The sequence below is a fragment of the Scyliorhinus torazame genome, chromosome 19 (genome assembly GCF_047496885.1).
Source record: "Scyliorhinus torazame isolate Kashiwa2021f chromosome 19, sScyTor2.1, whole genome shotgun sequence".
Taxonomy (NCBI): domain Eukaryota; kingdom Metazoa; phylum Chordata; class Chondrichthyes; order Carcharhiniformes; family Scyliorhinidae; genus Scyliorhinus; species Scyliorhinus torazame.
This window is the reverse complement of record NC_092725.1, coordinates 140,984,537-141,002,710: the sequence shown is the minus strand read 5'-3', so window position 1 is coordinate 141,002,710 and position 18,174 is coordinate 140,984,537. Positions and strand designations below refer to the sequence as shown.

At 48.9% G+C, this 18,174-nt stretch overlaps 1 protein-coding gene across 1 annotated transcript in view; it reads right to left on the bottom strand.

Annotated features, from left to right (window-relative positions):
• The window catches only part of kcnq1.2 (potassium voltage-gated channel, KQT-like subfamily, member 1.2), a 162,614-nt gene that overhangs the window by 16,271 nt on the left and 128,169 nt on the right, over positions 1 to 18,174 (bottom strand). Inside the window, exons 3-5 of the mRNA XM_072484001.1 lie at positions 8,381 to 8,507; positions 5,837 to 5,915; positions 2,476 to 2,572 (exon numbers count right to left, since the gene is read on the bottom strand). Of these exons, the coding sequence (XP_072340102.1) occupies positions 2,476 to 2,572; positions 5,837 to 5,915; positions 8,381 to 8,507 (303 nt within the window). The remainder of the gene's footprint in view (positions 1 to 2,475; positions 2,573 to 5,836; positions 5,916 to 8,380; positions 8,508 to 18,174) is intronic.

Sequence of the window (18,174 nt, the reverse complement as noted above, 5' to 3'; positions counted from 1 at the left end):
AAAGGGCACTGAAGATTGCTTTAGCGATGGGCAGCACGAAGAAGGGTGCCCAGGAGTTACAAAATGCTCGGAGCAGCACAGTCGACCGGTTAGGGTTAGACACCACAAGCAGCAGTGGCACCAGGAGTGAAGCCGCTGGTCCAAGCAAGGAAACTGTTCCCAAATTTACCATGGAGGGTGGAGACAGGCCAGAGGAACCTGAAGGGGAACCACTTAAACTCTGTTTAAAAATGCAAGAGCATTCAAGATAGAGGATCCAGTGTTTATGAAGAATTTCAGTAACGGACCAAATTGGGTTCCAGGAGTTGGCATGGCCAGAACTGGGTCAGTATCTTATGTAGGACAAGATTTTAGAGAAGCATGTAGACCACCTGTGTGGGCGGGAGCCGTCCAAAGAGCCAGCGCTACGACAGTGGGGCTTGCCCGAGGAGCGAACTGTTGTCAGCGAGCATAAAGCCAGAGTATTATCCCCCCCTGGAAACAGAGGAAGGTGAAAGGTCGGTACAAGGAGCTTTGGGAGAGTTAAGCTGCCCTTTGGGAGAGGCAATGTGCACTTTACGATTGTTAAAAGTAAACATTAATGTGTTATAAAGTGTGGAAACACACCGGAACTGTCAAGCACATTGGAGCTGTCAAGAGGGCTGTCAAAATGGGCTGTTAAGGCATTTAAAACTTTGGCCCTTTAAATATTTGAAAAATCCATGTACAGTGTTAGAAAATGTGCTTGCTATTCATTTTTGTCTGTTGCCGCTTGCCTGAATGTTGTCATTACAGGATGAGTGCTGCATGGCTGATATCATAACCTTCCAGGATGGTGGAGGGATTGCAATCAGTTCATACATTGATCAACAACTCCAAGTGTTATAAACTCTTTGAAGTGGACCATGAATTGCAATGCTTACTTTAATAAGGGATTATAGGAAATTACATGCAGTGAATGGGTTTTAATCAATGGGTCGTTTTGAAATCGTGAGATCATCAATAGAGACTTAATCTCAACATGGGTTCTGAAGTGTGCCCATAGTGGATACGAGGTGAGATGGCATGGAAGGTGTAAAGTCAAAGGGTGCTGGGTGGGGGCTATGGGTTGACATGAGTTGGCACTAAATCTTAGGGGCTGCCATGGGGATGGGAAGAGGGGCATAGTTTTTGCATGAAGTGTTTGCGAGAACAAGGGGTGGGTGAGGGTGATAGGCAGGTGGTAGCAGTGGTTGGCATGGATGGGGCAGTGGGAGTTTGTGGAGTCAGAGGAGTGAGGGCTGATTTTTGCCTTCTTGGTTTATTCTCATTGCTTCCACAATCTGCTGCTTCACCAAGAAAAGCCATCCAGCCAGCCCACCGCCACACCAGCAGCCTCCGCTTCGCTCCAAGGGTTACCTGCCAGGACTCCCAAGGAACCAGCCCCTCCCGGAATGGAAATGCAAAGTTCCACGACACGCTTTCCTCAGTTGGGTTTGCGCAGTCAGCAATTGTCCCAACTCTGCGTTCCCAACCCAGGAGCAATAATTCAGGCCATAATCTTGGCTGAAGCTCTCCAGCAGGAAAGGCTACTCGCAGATCGGGGCACCATTTTGGAAGGCTGCACCGATCTTTCTCCCACCTCCACCACCCTCACTTTCAGGCCCCCCCCCCTGCCGTGTTTCCGACCCCACCCCCTCAACCTCCTCCCCAACCTTGAGGACGGCCCAAGGTGGCACTGTCAGGGTGCTCGGGTGCCACTTCCATGGTGGATGGCTGGCAATGCCCAGGTGCCAGGGGGAGTGTGGGGGTGCCACCATGCCCTGTCCCCGATGAACCGGGGGTCTCCAATGGCCTGGGGGACCCCCTCAGGTGCCGTTACGCCTGATCCACGGTTGTGTGGACCAGTGTTAAACGGCGCCCTGACGCGGTTGAGTTCTGGGTGCCGGGTGAACCCAGCATCTGGGTATTTGAATGGGTCACATGGCTCATTTAACTATTCATGCTGGATCTCGCTCAGTGAGGGTGAGATCGCGCTGGGCAGAGCGAGACGCGTGCCCGGCGCAGAGCCCGATTCGAGACTCACGCGCAATTCACCCGTTGCGCCCGGAACCGCGCCAGGCACAATAGGATCGCTGAATCGCGCTGCATGGTTTCAGAACGATCCATTCAAGTCAGGACAAACCATTTGGATGGTTTCAAGAGATGAGTACTGACACTCTTGTGTCTATAATGTTATCATTTGTCTTTTTGAGACAGTGTGGCAGTTCAAATCCACGGAGCAAGTTAGGTGGCATTTTAATGCCCATTTTTAAAAAGACAATTTCAGAAGATCCTTGATATTCTTGACTCTACAAGGAAAGTTAATAAAAACTCAACTGGCAAGAAAATCACAGCTGTTATATCCACTCAAGCCCACAGTTAGAACAGCAGTCGGTTATTATACTGCATCAGCGCCCGATCTGAACATTTAAAGATGGATCCACCTGGATCTTCCTCACTGAAAAAGTGGCTTACCTGCCGATGAATGAAAACAACGGATCCTAACAGCCTCCAAGTGCCACCTTGTCGATCCACATGCAGCATCCGTAAGATCTGAAGGAAACGAATACCCCTAAAAATACAGAATAGCATCAATGCCACTAAAAAATTAAATATTTTAAAAATGTTGCAATTTAGAAATAGTTCTCACAGTGCAGAGAAACACACGGGTTTTCAACGCTACTCGTGTTGAATAAGGGGCCTGAACGGGAAGCACACGGCCCAGGCCGCACATAGCCCCGTTCTTTACACCTGTGCAGATTCCTGAGGTACCAGAGATTCAATCCCTTCGTCTCGGGGACATCGGGCGAGCGCCGTTTGGTACTGGTCTCCACAAACAGGGAGCAGACGGAACAGCACTCATGGGGGTCTACAAGGGGATCGGAGGCCTCCAGCTTTATGCCTTTTGGGCAGGGGGGGGTACCACCAGCTTCACGTTTTCAAAAGGAGCACTTCTCGGCACCAACATGAGAACTTGCTGGAGAGGCGGCTGAATGTCGGGAGGCTGTTGGATGCGGGGTGGCTCTTGTTAATTGTTTGGAAAGGGGGCTTAAGTGGTGATAATTGGCTGCTCGCCACGCTGCGGCGACATCCCGATTTCATTTATGGGAGATGGCCGGTTGTATCGCAAACTGTTTGGCGCCTGCCACAGATCTCGTTTTTGGCCGCTCCCGCTATTCACCGACCTCGTTACGCTTGAGCGAGAGCGTAACCAGGCCGGAGAATCGTGCCCTAAGTGTGGGCGAGCCCAGAGAGAAACTCCCAGGGCCAGAAAAAGTGACTAAGCGTGGTTACATAGTGGTGGGGAACCCGCCGAGCGAGCCAGGGAGAAACTCCCAGCCAAACCCGCCTGAAATGACACTTAGAAACTTTTCCATTAGATCATGCCCTTAGTCATTTTTTGGGAGAACTGCTCCCAATATATTTGCGTTGGAAGTACAGTTCAGACTTTCCGGACTTTTTTCTGGAGTAAGAAGCTGAACAGATTTGGCCTATACTCTCTGGAGTTTGAAGAATAAGAAGTAATCTCATTTAAACTTCAAGGCCAGGATTCTCCAATCTGAGCACACCCCACTACCACTGTCAGCGAGAACGGAGAATTTGGCTTGATGAACATCTAGCTACGACTGACAGCTCTTAGACCACATCAAGAGTAGTTAAGTGCTTAGATGTTTACAAACATTGCAGTTAGTTTCACAGCTGGGTACTTGAGATCCATTCAAGCGTGAAGAGAAATGAAATTAAACAACCCAGACAGATGGCTGTGTGCAAGCTATCAATCAAAGCCTAGTTAAACCAATTTCTCATTGATGTAAATGAAAACCTTGCAGATCAAAGATCAGAGGGGATTCAAACCCAGCTGATGTGGATTTCACTTTCTGGGAATTTACAGGTGGTGCTTTATGTGCCTGAGCCAACAGGTGTTTTGCACAGGTGAGTTTTAAAGCAATGATACTTTCACTGTCACTGTCTGGACTGCTCTCTAGCTTCCAGGCAGGGGGTTCTGTAATGATGGCGGGGTGGGGGGTGGGGGGGGGGAGGTTGGGGGGGGGGGGGGGTTGTGAGGGTCTCTCTTATGGGAGGCATCTCTGGTGGGGGTCTGTAATGGGGAGGTTTCTGGTGGAGGTATCTCTTATGGGGAGGTCTGTGGTGGGACTCTCTGTAATGGTGGTCTCTGTAATGGGGGTCTCTGGTGGCAGGATTTCTGGTCGGGGCCTGTAATGGGGGGATCTCTGGTGAGGGTCTCTGTAATGGGAGGTCTCTGGTGGGGGACTCTATAAAGGGGGTCACTGGTGGGGGTCTCTGTAATGGGGGTCTCTGGTGGGGGTCTCTGTAATGGGGGTCTCTGGTGGGGGTCTCTGTAATGGGAGGTCTCTGGTGGGGGTCTCTGTAAAGGGGGTCTCTGGTGGGAGCCTCTGTAATGGTGGGGTCTCTGTTGGGGGGATTTCTGATCAGGGCCTATAATGGGAGGTTTTTGGTGGGGTCTCTTTAATGGGAGGTTTTTGGTGGGGTCTCTGTAAAGAAGGTCTCTGGTGGGGGTCTCTGTAATGGGAGGTCTCTGTTGGGGGTCTCTGTAATGGGGTTCTCTGGTTGGGGTCTCTGTAATGGGGGTCTCTGGTGGGGGCCTGTAATGGGGGTCTCTGGTGGGGTCTCTGTAATGGGGGGATCTCTGGTGGGGGGGGAGTTTCTGGTGGGGGCCTGTAGTCGGGTTTTGTTTGGTGGGAGTCTCTGTAATGAGGGGGGGGGGGTCTCTGGTGGGGGTCCCTGTAATGGGGGGGGGGGTCCCTGAAATGGGGGGATTATGGTGGTGGGATTTCTGATGGGGGCCTGTAATGGGGGGTTTCTGATGGGGGCCTGTAGTGTAATGGGGTTTTGTTTGGTGAGAGTCTCTGTACTGGGGGGAGGTGTCTCTGGTGAGAAGGTCTGGTGGGGGGGGGGGGGGGGCAGGATTTGCATTGTGAGAGGTTAGGGGGCCCTCCAATGGACATTTGGGACATCTCCCTCTGAAGAGTTACCCCCTTGGCCCACTGCGAGGTCCACCACATCTGGGAAATACTTGCACCAATTCCCGCCCACGTGAGTCCCAGCCCAGAGAACCGGAGATTCACACAGGCTTGGAGAATCTGGTGCCCAACCCGTTAAACGGCGCTGGCGTGGGGCACGAGACCACTGCCAGCGGGGGACTGGAGCATCAGAATGGGATTGGCGCAACACTAGATTCTCCTCCCTATCCAGAACTCCTCCACCAGTGATGGGTGAATTCAGCCCAAGTAAATTAATACATTTAGAGGTTTTAATTCTGATTTGAATGTACCAGAAGAAAGCTGTGAATTATGAGACAATGACATAATTTAAACTTTCACAAAGACAAATGTAACTAAATAAGAGGAAGATGATAAGGATTACAAAGTCTATCTGGAGCATGTCACTCACACTAACCACCAATGCTCGTACTGCCTCAGAATATCTCTACTCTCATTAAACACTGAGCAACTTGAGCAGCAGATGCTGTGATAAAAGTATTACCTGTCTCCAAAATCTTGGTCATGGGATCCCAATGTAATAATGATGCAATAATACTAAACATTTAATGATAAATAATTTCAAAATTAGGCTGCAAATGCAGTATTTATCTGTAACTATACCAAAGATCTGACATGTTGCCCTACATCGAAATGGATCTCACTACAATCTATTCCAAGTTTCACAACTGTTCTCAGCTAAACGGAACTCTGTGCTGCAGCTAATGAACCTCAAAGTCTAATTTGTCCAATGTACAGAGATAAATTGTGTTTGATGTCTGTTCATTTCGATTTACAAAACTGCAGAGAAATACCTGATGGCAGAAGTGGCAAAAACCTGGCCATTTGACCCAACACTGAGCACGATAATGGATGCAATCACGACAATCAAATCTGCAAGTCAAAATCAAGCATGTCAATTAGTTTTCAAATATAACATGATAAAGAAATCGCTTTCATCTTTTTGAGATAATGGCTCAAGAATTCATTACACTTAAAAATGACACTCGGAACAATTTTCAAATAACAAATCTGGACCACTGTAATCTGTCGGGTGGAATTTTTCAACGTGTTTTGGCATAAAAACGGATTCTCCGGCCAACCGCTGAATGTGATTTTGGAGTCGGCAATCAGAGAACCCCGCCCTTTGTCTCAGGAATGGAGAATCCCGACCCTGGGTCCCGACTTCTGGGCAGACAGTCCCATGAGCTGTTCTCCAGTTAGTGAACCCAAGCCCAATCTAGATCTGGGACCCGCCAAGGTGTGTGTATCTCTGCATTGGTGAAGGGCTTTGGTGAATGCAGTGTCAGCTCAACATCTAGTGGGTCCTCGGCATCATCATCTGAGGTGGGCTGGAGGCTGGGGCTGAGGGGCTGGCTGTGGGTTTGTCTTGATCTGCTCCTCCTGGTGCCTGGAAGAGAGAGAAGATAGAATTAGTTCCTGAGTAGGCAGAATCCAACATTACATTTAACTCACTATGAAGGTCAGGATGTGTTTGACTAATGGAGAGTTCATTCGTACTATTTTGCTGGGGAAGTCAATCTCACCTTTGCCCCAGGAGTGACCCCTGTTCAGTTGCCTCATCCTCGAATGGAGTCAGCTCCTACGTCTCAGGGTTTCCCCCACCAGTCTGGTATCTTGCCCTCTTGTTGTGGATCAGCTTTGCCAACATGTAGATAGATGGAATAGAATGTGATGAGAATAGATGGAAGAGAAGTGGGGACACATGGCTGGTTGCTGTGTTGGCTGTGCCCTACCCAATAAGAACAGAAGATGTTGAATGTACAGGATGATACATGAGATGGTGGTGATGTTAAAGTGTGTGTGAGGCATTCAATGCAGATTTCCCACTGTTGGCTGTAGCCCTTAGAGTGCCTGATGCCCTTAAGATAGAGTGAGTCCAGAGTGAGTAGAAGGTGCACTTACCTTGGTGGAGCAGATTAGATCATTCATCTTCTTTCTGCACTGCAGAACATTTTTTTTCTGTGTGCAACAGGCAACAACCTCCTTGCCGACCTTTTCTCAGGCCTCTGAGGTCAGGTTGGTCGCCCTCCTGCTTCCACCTTTGGGAAGAGGACATCTTGGCCCTCACCCATGTCCTGGAGGAGAGTCACCAGGGAGTCATGGCTGAATGGAGGCACACAGGGCATGCTTCTCTTTAGGAACATCGCATTTGACTCTCTTGAGAGTGTTTGGGCGGGGTTTGAATATGGCGCCAATAACTTTGACCCCCATGGGTAGACTTTTACGGCCCCGGTGGGATTTTCCAGTCCGGCTGAAGTCAATGGACCTCTGAATGGCTCACCACATTTTACGGCCCGACACTGCGCCCCCCCCCCCCCCCCCACCCACAGCCACCCCACCCCCCAACACACACACACCACAACTGCACCATAGAATTCCGCCCCATCAGAACATAAGAACTAGGAGCAGGAGTCGGCCATCTGGCCCCTCGAGCCTGCTCCACCATTCAATAAGATCATGGCTGATCTTTTGTGGACTCAGCTCCACTTTCCGGCCCGAACACCATAACCCTTAATCCCTTTATTCTTCAAAAAACTATCTATCTTTATCTTAAAAACATTTAATGAAGGAGCCTCAACTGCTTCACTGGGCAAGGGATTCCATAGATTCACAACCCTTTGGGTGAAGAAGTTCCTCTTAAGCTCAGTCCTAAATCTACTTCCCCTTACTTTGAGGCTATGCCTCCTAGTTCTGCTTTCACCCGCCAGTGGAAACAACCTGCCCGCATCTATCATATCTATTCCCTTCATAATTTTATATGTTTCTATAAGATCCCCCCTCATCCTTCTAAATTCGAACGCGTACAGTCCCAGTCTACTCAACCTCTCCTCGTAATCCAACCCCTTCAGCTCTGGGATTAACCTAGTGAATCTCCTCTGCACACCCTCCAGTGCCAGTACGTCCTTTCTCAAGTAAGGAGACCAAAACTGAACACAATACTCCAGGTGTGGCCTCACTAACACCGTATACAATTGCAGCATAACCTCCCTAGTCTTAAACTCCATCCCTCTAGCAATGAAGGACAAAATTCCATTTGCCTTCTTAATCACCTGTTGCACCTATAAACCAACGTTTTGCGACTCATGCACTAGCACACCCAGGTCTCTCTGCTCAGCAGCATGTTTTAATAATAATATGTTACTGAACCATTTTAATGTAAACCGATACTGCATTGCGGTTATTTTTATATTTTTCTATTTAGCACAAAATCAGATACTTGTGTAGAACCTCAGGATGTTTTCTGATTGACAATTATCTCAAGGAAACACAGTTACCTTTGATTTAAATATTGGTTAAAGTTAAGATAATTGAAAGGAACTCTTTGAAATCCTCACCGATAATTGAAATAGGTTTTCTGGCAAACCGAATCCTTCCTTTAACACCAACATATTTACTTCTGCAACCTGCAGACCACAGTCGCACCATATACTCCGCACCGAAAAAAACCACCAGCACAATTTCCTAAGAAGAGAAAAAATAAGCTGTCGGGAGTCAATTAAGTTTTGTGCATGCAACATTGAAATGACTGTTTATAGCATTATTGGGCAAAGGCTCAAGACATTGTTCGGACATTTTATCAGAGACATTAACCATTTACAAGTTCAAATTGCTGTCTAGAGGAGTACCGTGAGAATATACTGCCTCACAAACATTGCCAAAAGCAATTTCCAGATTTAATTCTCGGGGTAGCCTTCATCCAGTTCCACATTCCAATATCTGCAATGGTGTCCAGTTTAAGGCGATTCATTTTATTCACAGTACACAGCACAGAAGACGTTTTGAATTCTGGGGAGATTTTTAGCCGTTAGCGAGAACAGCGATGCAGGCGCAAAGTACGGCAAGAATCAGGAAACGCGATTCTCGCCGGCGAGATCGCGCTTGCTGATTTTCTTGGCCCTCTCCGGTGGCGTAACGTGATTCCTGCGTGGGATTACATTAAAATTAGGTCGGGGACCTAATTGAAATACGTTAGCATCTTATCAGTGAGCCCTCAGGCTGGGACTTACTACCTGACTGATAATTCACCAGGCACCAGCGTGATTCACGACAGCTGTCTAAAAGCGTTGAAGTGGGAAATGGTTCAAAAGGGCACTTGGCACAGGAGATGGCTGCCTGACACACAAGATGGAGACACAGAGAATAAAGCAGACATAACTGATGCCTGGAGTCCAGCGGGGTGCCAGTAGGACAGATAGGAACAGATCCAGGACAAACGATGCCAGGAAGATTAAGAAATACATAAATGCGGGACACCACTTGAATAAAGCTGACTCCAGCCAAGGTGTACACAATGATATGCTAATACGAATGTCTTGGGCCATTTCCTAAAACAAAGGGACAATCGATACTACCTTCCTGCCGCTGCCTGTAACCTGTAAAACCTCTTTAACGATAACCATGTGTAAATGGCAAAACGCTTACAAATAGCGATGTACAATCTATAAAATGTTTAAAGATAACAAAGTGATAATTGTTTTGTATCTGGGCTCATTGTGAACCCAAAGTATAAAATAAATGACTGCCATTCAAACCGGGAGAAAGGCTGGCTACCGTACCGCGGGGTACGTACGCTTTCTCCCGAAGCTTCGTGTAACAATAAAACTGCATTTATCTGATCACAGCAAGTCTGACTCCGGAAGTGGTTGATTTTTCCCACAACAGCAAGAACCTGGTAACCTCACCTCCGAGGGGGGTTATCGCAGGTGAGTGTCGCTGGGGAGACATTTAAAAGGAACGCCCCACTGATTACAGCAATTAGGTTTTCTTGGGTGAGCGAATCAAAGACAAGCTGCCACGAGTATGGCGTGAATCACGTGAGAAACTCAATTTTGTTGAAGAGGCTGATTATACGGTGAGTGTTACCGCCGGTGATAGCAGTGAGATTCCCCTTTAAAGTTACTATTGGATCTGTTTCAACCATTTTTTAGGTTGTGCAAAACATATCCTTTCATCAACCCCAGTGCTGATTTTGCTAATCACCTTAAACCTGAGTCCTCTGGTTACCGAGCCTCCAGCCAGTGAAAACAGCTTCATCCCATGCAATCTATCAAAATCCATCATAATTTTGAATAGCTCTATTGAATTATTCCTTCACTTTTCCAGCTCTCAAGAGAAAAATCCCAGTTTCTCTGGTCCCTCCACTAAATTGCAGCCTTCGTCCCTGGTACCAGTCTATCAATCTCCAAGGCACACTCTCTATGTGGCATTCTTCCTAACGTGTGGCGCCCAGAACTGGACACAAACTCCAGCTTAGGTCTAGCCAGCGCTTGTGAGCATTGCTTCTTTGCTTTTGTGATCGACGCCTCCATTTATAAAGCCAAGAATACCCTTGAGGCACAAGAATGTATCCGGGCGCGAATTGAAGATCGCGTGTCCAGAAGAGTTTCTGAATCGCAATGCTTCCAGAAGTTGCGGGATTTTTCAAAGTGAGTCAGTGAGGAGGAAGTCAGGACCCTCTCACCTCCAATAACTAGCCTGTTAACTGAGGGGCTAGATGCTGAGCTAAGGAGGAAGAGAAGGGAAATCTCAAAGTAAAGGGTCGGAGGAGGTCCTGTACAAATAAGCAATTTTTTTTTCATTTATGGGATGTGGGCGTCACTGGTCAGGCCAGCATTTATTGCCCATTCCTAGTTGCCCTTCAGAAGGTGGGGGTGAGTTGCCTTTTTGAACCGTTGCAGTGCCTGAGGTGTAGGTGCACCCACTGTGCTGTTAGGGAGGAGTTCCAGGATGTTGCCCCAAAGACAGTGAAGAAACAGCGATATATTTCCAAGTCAGGGTGGTGAGTGACTTGGAAGGGAGCCTCCAGGTGGTGGGGGTCCCAGGTATCTGCTGCTCTTGTCCTTCTAGATGGTGGTGGCCGTGGGTTTGGAAGGTGTTGTCTGAGAAACCTTGCTGAGTTCCTGCAGTGCATCTTGTAGATGGTACACACGGCTGCCACTGTGTGTCGGTGGTGGAAGGTTTGAATGTTTGTGGATGGAGGAGCAATCAAGCGGGGCTGCTTTGTCCTGGATGGTGTCGAGCTTCTTGAGAGTTGTTGGAGCTGCATTCATCCAGGCAAGTGGAGAGTATTCCATTATACTCCTGACCTGTGCCCTGTAGATGGTGGACAGGCTTTGGGGGGGTCATGAGGTGAGTTGTTTGCCGTGGGATTCCTAGCCTTTGACCTGCCCTGGTAGCCACAGTATTAATCTGGTTTACTTCAGTTTCTGATCAATGATAACCCCCAGGATGTTGATTGTGGGGAATTCAGGGATGGTGATGCCATTGACTGTCAGAGGGCGATGGTTAGATCCTCTCTTGTAGGAGATGGTCATTGCCTGGCATTTGTGTGGTGTGAATGTAACTTGCCCCTTGTCAGCCCGAGCCTGGATACTGTCCCGGTCTTGCTGCATTTGGATATGTGTTGTTTCAGTATCTGAGGAGTCACGAATGCTGAACATTGTGCAGTCATCCGCAAATATCCCCACATCTGACCTTATGATGGAAGGCAGCTGAAGATGGTTGGGGCCGAGGACTCTACCCTGACAAACTCCTGCAGTGATTTCCTGGAGCTGAGATGATTGACCTCCAACCACCACAACCATCTTCCTTTGTGCCGGGTATGACTCCAACCAGCGGAGAGGTTTCCCCCTGATTCCCATTGGCTCATGCTTAGCTGGGACTCCTTGATGCTACACTCAGTCAAATGCTGCCTTGATGTCGAGGGCAGTCACTCTCACCCCACCTCCGGCATTCAGCTCTTTTGTCCATGTTTGAATCAAGGCTGTAATGAGGTCAGGAGTTGAGTGACCCTGGCGGAACCCAAACTGAGCGTCTATGGGCAATTTGTTGCTGAGTAAGTGCCACTTTATAGCACTGTTGATGACTCCTTCCATCACCTTGCTGATGATGGAGAGTAGACTGATAGGGCGCTAATTGGCTGGGTTGGATCTGTCCTGTTTCTTGTGTACAGGACACACCTGAGCAATTTTCCACATTGCTGGGTAGATGCCAGTGTTGTAGCTGTACTGGAACAGCTTGGCTAGGGGTGCGGCAAGTTCTGGAGCACAAGTCTTCAGTACTATTGCCGGGATATTGTCAGGGCCCACGGCCTTTGCAGTATCAGTGCCTTCAGCCGTTTCTTGATGTCACGTGGAGTGAATCGTATTGGCTGAAGACGGACATCTGTGATGCTGGGGACCTCCGGAGGAGACCGAGATGGATCATCCACTCAGCACATCTGGCTGAATTGTTGCGAATGCCTCAGCCTTGTCTTTTGAGCAAATGTGCTGGGCTCCTCCATCATTGAGGATGGGGCTATTTGTCGAGCCTCCTCCTCCAGTGAGTTGTTTAATTGCCCACCACCATTCATGGCTGGATGTGGCAGGACTACAGAGCTTAGATCTGATGCCTTTGTTGTGGAATCCCTGAGCTCTGTCTAGTACTTGCTGCTTATGCTGTTTGGCACAGAAGTAGTCCTGTGCTGTAGCTTCACCAGGTCGACACCTCATTTTTCGGTATGCCTGGTGTTGCTCCTGGCATGCTCTCCTGCACTCTTCATTGAACCAGTGTTGAACCCCTGGCTGGGTGGTAATGGTGCTTGGGGGAGTGGGGGATATGCTGGGCCATGAGGTTACAGATTGTGGTTGATACAATTCTGCTGCTGGTGACAGTCCACAGCGCCTCCTGGATACCGAGTCTTGACTTGCTAGATCTGTTTGAAGTCTATCCCATTTAGCACGACGATTGTGCCACACAACACGATGGAGGGTATCCTCAATGTGAAGACGGGACTTTGCTCCACAAGGATGTGCGGTGGTCACTGCTACCGATACTGCCATGGACAGATACATCTGCAGCAGACAGGTTGATGAGGATGAGGTCAAATTTGTTTTTCCCTCTTGTTGGTTCACTCACCACCTGCTGCTGTCCCCGTCTAGCAGCTCTGTCCTTTAGGACCCGGCCAGCTCGGTCTGTGGTGGTAGTACTGAGCCACTCTTGGTGATAGACATTGAAGTCCCCCACCCAGAGGATATTTTGCGCCCTTTCCACCCTCAGTGCTGCCTGATTAGCTGTTGGGAGCAATGCAGTTGGACGCTGTTTGCTGTGGATAATGATTCAAAGTGAGGAAAAATAGGCTGATAGAAACAAAGTGCTTTACCTATCTTCCTGGTGAGTGTGTGACCACTTTTATGCACCTTAACAGAGCTGGAAATCTGATCTGCTGCCTGGATAATTCAGCAAGTCAATGGCGAGCTCTGTTATGGCAGCTTCCTGTCTGTTTTACAGGAGTCTGCTGGTGCTTTCTGCCTCCATGTCCCTCCTAGCATCGCTGATTGGGCACCACACTCACCCCCAGTCCAATTGTTTGATTTACATTTAGATTACACATTGGGGTCAGGGCACAGAAATGATCAAGGCATCAGGTTAAATTAAAAATCCAGCTTGTCCTGTCACCTTCAAATATCTGTGTCCATATACTCCTCAGTGTCTCTGTTTTTGCTCTCCTTCCAAAAGGATGGGCGCGATTCTCCGAACCCCCAGCCGCATGTTTCTTAGCCGCTCGGCGGAGATGGGATTCTATCCTTCCACCGCTTGCCCTGGGATTTTGCATTGAAACCACACAATACTGCCGTGAAACGCACTGGCATGGGTGCGCTGTCAGCGGGCAACGTGAATCCCGAAGATCGGAGGATTCCGGTCACACCAATCACTTCCATGCTTAGAGGCTTTTGTGGGTAGGTCCTACAAATGGGGGTGAGGCAGGGAAGTGTGCGACTGCTGGGAGCTTAGCTGCAGTGTGATGTGGATCCTGGGTGTGACACACAGATTGTAACAAGCTGACTGGGAGCAGGGGCGCGGTGGGCAGACAGGGCGTGGACACAGCCGATGGTCCTGGGGGGTGGGTAGCTGCTAGTGTCACTGGTGAGGCCTCTGCCCTGAGATGCGCAGTGTGCCAGTGAGGGGGGCAGAGGCCATGGTGCAGGTGTCCTTTGTTTGGGGTGAGCTCTGCTATTCCCCCGCTTCCCCTGCAGTGGGGCTGAGCTGATGAGTGAACTGAGGAGTGGCAGCACCTGGTTGGCCACTGATTGAGCTTGGCCACGCCCATCCTGGTGAAGGTCACGCCCATCCCGGTGATGGGTCAGCTGGGGTCTGAGTGTTTTCCAGGGGGGCGGCCTGGGTGGGCTCCCAAATGACCAGAGGCTCTGTGAACATTTACAGGACAGAGTGAGCAGGCAGCAGAGTGAGCAGCCAGGGGCCTGCAACTTGTACCAAGTGAGTTTGATTAAAACAAACACTGCAGCAATCCTGGTCTGAGCCAGGCCACCCCGATCCCGAGAGGGACACCCTGAATCCATGGAGCTGTCACCAAGTCCCTCCCCACTGCTCCCCCCGGCCACCCCCCAGCATCGCTACAATTTTTAACAGTTTTTCAAACTTTACTTACCTCCTCTCTCCCCCTCAGCAGCCCAGTCCCTGTTTGTAAATACTTGTAGTAAATCAAGTCGACGTGACTTCCGCCTGAGATGGGGCAGAGCATCGTGGAGGCCCACAGGTTACTGGGTCAATTGAAATGAATGCAAATGCCGGTACTGCCTGCCTTTGCCGGTACGGGGCTCAAACCTCATTATCGCCACCAGGGACGGAACGGAGCCACCAGGGATGGCTCCCGAACCGACGTCGGGCACGGACCTCGATTTTGGCCAGACGCCCAATTCTCCGCCCAATCACAGTTTGGGTTAGCAGCGTCGCAAGGGCGAGAATTTAGCCCATAAAATATCGAGGATGACCTGGTCCAGGTGCTTAAAATGTTGAAAGAATTTGTTGGGGTAAATGTAGAGAAACTAATACCTGTGGTGGGGGAGGGGGGCTGGGGAATCAAGAACAAGGAGACAATCAGTTGAGTGGGACAGCAGCTGTCAGGGGCTGAATGGCCATGTCTGTTCTTAAGTTCTTATCTCCGAGGGTGTACTTGGCCTCCCAACTTTTAAAAGTAGTAGATTTACGTAAATTTACGGACAGCTCTCATTTTATTGAAAGGCCAACAGCGTTACTTTTCAGTGTAAAACCAATGTATTTAATCAGATACATTTTACCCAAATTTTCAATGGTTTAATTTTAATTATCAAAATACCTCAACTAAAGTTATACCCGTTTGTTAAAACAGTCTTTTCCTGTATTGTATTGACATCAACATTTCCATTCCAAAAAAACAGCTACTGTATTAACTAAATTATATTTAGTTTCTGCAATAATAAAACTAACTTTAATTAGTTCGTTAATTAGTTAGGAATGCACCCTTTGTAGAGATCCTTAATATCAGTGTACTTTTCTAACAACAGACCATGAAAGTAAGAAACTGAATAAACCCCTTTCATATCTTGGAACTGTCCTACACGAGTGATTAAAAAACACATGAAATAGCTGTATTTGTTCAGCTGGAGTTGAGGTAAAGTGAAAAACAGACGCAAATGTTTCTCCCTCGCTGATCACTATGTATTCTGCTGTCAGAAAGAAGTCACATGATTTAATGAATCTGTTTTCATGAGGATTCTCTTCGAGGATGCCAACTTTGAACAGTCGGGTCAAAGAGCTGGTCATAGAAGTTTGGAAGTCTCACTATTTACACATGTGTGCAGCTTGAAGCCAATATTCAGTCTGGCAGCTTGCCTTCACCTGTCTTATTAGCTGCCGCAGTCCTCTGCAGCAAAACATCTTGCTCCATTAGCCACGATACTTGAGTCTGAGTTATTGAATATGGTCAGTTTAAGATATAACTTCTGTAAAGGTCTTTCTTGTTTCATCCTGTCTATTTTGTTATTTCCCCTTTTTTTATTTTTGCCGATGCATTTTTGATCCACAGACAATTTGTGGACATGTGTCTTTAAGACAGTCTGTGCCTTTAATTCGGACAGAAGGATCGAGAAGACTGTGCTGTTTTAGACTGGCTGGCATCAGGGATGACTCGGTTTGATTGTTTTGGCTAGTGGCTGATGAATTGGCCCAAATGGCTGTGCTTTGTCCAGTAACAGGCGGTGACTGAACAAAGAACAAAGAAAAGTACAGCACAGGAACTGGCCCTTCGGCCCTCCAAGCCTATGCCGAACATGCTGCCTGTCTAAACTAAAATCTTCTACACTTCCTTGATGTGTTGGGTGCTTTGGATCCGTGGAACACATACAGGCTACCAACACTTAAAATAGAACAACACTATTTTATTAAGCTAGAAACTGTTGAACATACTTTCACTGTGAGTTAACATGATGTTAGATTAAACTAAAGACCTATGCCTGTCCTAACCAGTCTATGCACTCAGCACATGGTGAAGATCTGTGCTGTAAGCTGTAAGCTCTGTCTTTCTGAGAGGCTGCATCCCGAATGAGCGGGAAAACTGATGCCCTCTGTCTTTATAGTGAGTGTGCTCTAACTGGTGATTGGCTGCGATGTTGTGTGTGTTTATTGGTCTTGCTGTGTGTCCATCAGTGTGTGTGTCTGCACCATGATATACTGGTGTATATTATGACATCCCCCCTTTTATAAGTCATATAAGGTGCACGAGACAGCTGCATCCGGTGAAGGATCGGAATGTTGTCGAGGTCTGGGACTTGGATGAACGGCACCGTCGTCCTCAGGGTGCGATTCATGAGTAATTGGGCTGGCAACAGGCCAGTGGACAGTGGGGCGGAGCGATAGGCCAGCAAGGCAAGGTAGAAATCAGACCCAGCATCGGCAGCCTTGCATAGGAGCCGTTTGACGATATGTACTCCCTTCTCTGCTTTGCCGTTGGATTGGGGGTACAGGGGACCGGATGTCACATGGGCAAAATTGTACCGCCTGGCAAAGTTGGACCATTTTGGGCTGGTGAAACAGGGGCCATTGTCCGACATAACCGTGAGCGGGATGCCGTGTCGAGCAAAGGTTTCTTTAAATGCACGAATGACTGCAGTTGAGGTGAGGTCGTGCAACCCTATCACCTCCGGGTAATTCGAAAAGTAGTCCACGATCAGGACATAGTCTCTACCCAGCGCGTGGAACAGGTTGATGCCCACCTTGGTCCATGATGACGTGACCAACTCATGGGGCTGCAGGGTCTCACGTGGTTGGGCCGGCTGGAAGCGCTGACAAGTGGGGCAGTTGAGCACTGCGTTGGCGATGTCCTCATTAATGCCGGGCCAGTCCACTGCCTCTCGGGCCCGTCGGCGGCACTTTTCCACGCCAAGGTGGCCCTCGTGTAGTTGTTCCAGGACAAGCTGGCGCATGCTATGCGGGATGACAATGCGGTCCAGTTTTAGAAGAACCCCGTCTACTACCGCCAGATCATCTCTGACATTATAGAACTGAGGGCATTGGCCCTTGAGCCACCCGTCTGTTAGGTGGCGCGTGACACGCTGTAGCAAGGGGTCAGCCGCCGTCTCGCGGCGAATTTGGACGAGGCTTTCATCCGTGGCAGGTAGATTGGAGGCCGCGAATGCCACATGGGCGTCAACCTGGCAGACAAATCCCGCTGGGTCACATGGAGTGTTGACTGACCTGGAGAGAGCGTCAGCAATGATGAGGTCCTTGCCTGGGGTGTATACCAGCTGGAAGTCGTATCGCCGGAGCTTACCATCTAGAAGAATACACTGGAGGCGAGGCGTCATGTTGTTCAAGTCTTTCTGTATTATATTGACCAGCAGGGCGATGGTCGGTCTCCACGGTGTCCGTAGACATAATCGTGAAACTTAACAACACCGGTCAGAAGGCCCAGACACTCCTTTTCTATCTGCGCGTAGCGCTGCTCCGAGGGGGTCATCGCACGCGACGCATATGCAACGTTGCACGTTGAAGGAGCACTGCCCCAATGCCGGATTGACTGGCATCGGTAGAAATTTTGCTGGATCAAAGAAGACTAAAACCGGGGCCATGGTCAGTTTTGCCTTGAGTTCACTCCATTTGCGCTCGTGGGCAGGGAGCCATTGGAAGTCTGTCGTCTTCCTGACCAGGTTCCTGAGAGCCGTGGTATGAGAGGCGAGGTTAGGGATGAATTTCCCTAAAACATTGACCATGCCCAGAAATCGGAGGACCGCCTTCTTGTCCTCTGGTGTTTTCATAGCTGTGATAGCAGCTAACTTGTCCGCATTCGGCTGCACACCCAATTGGGAGATGTGGT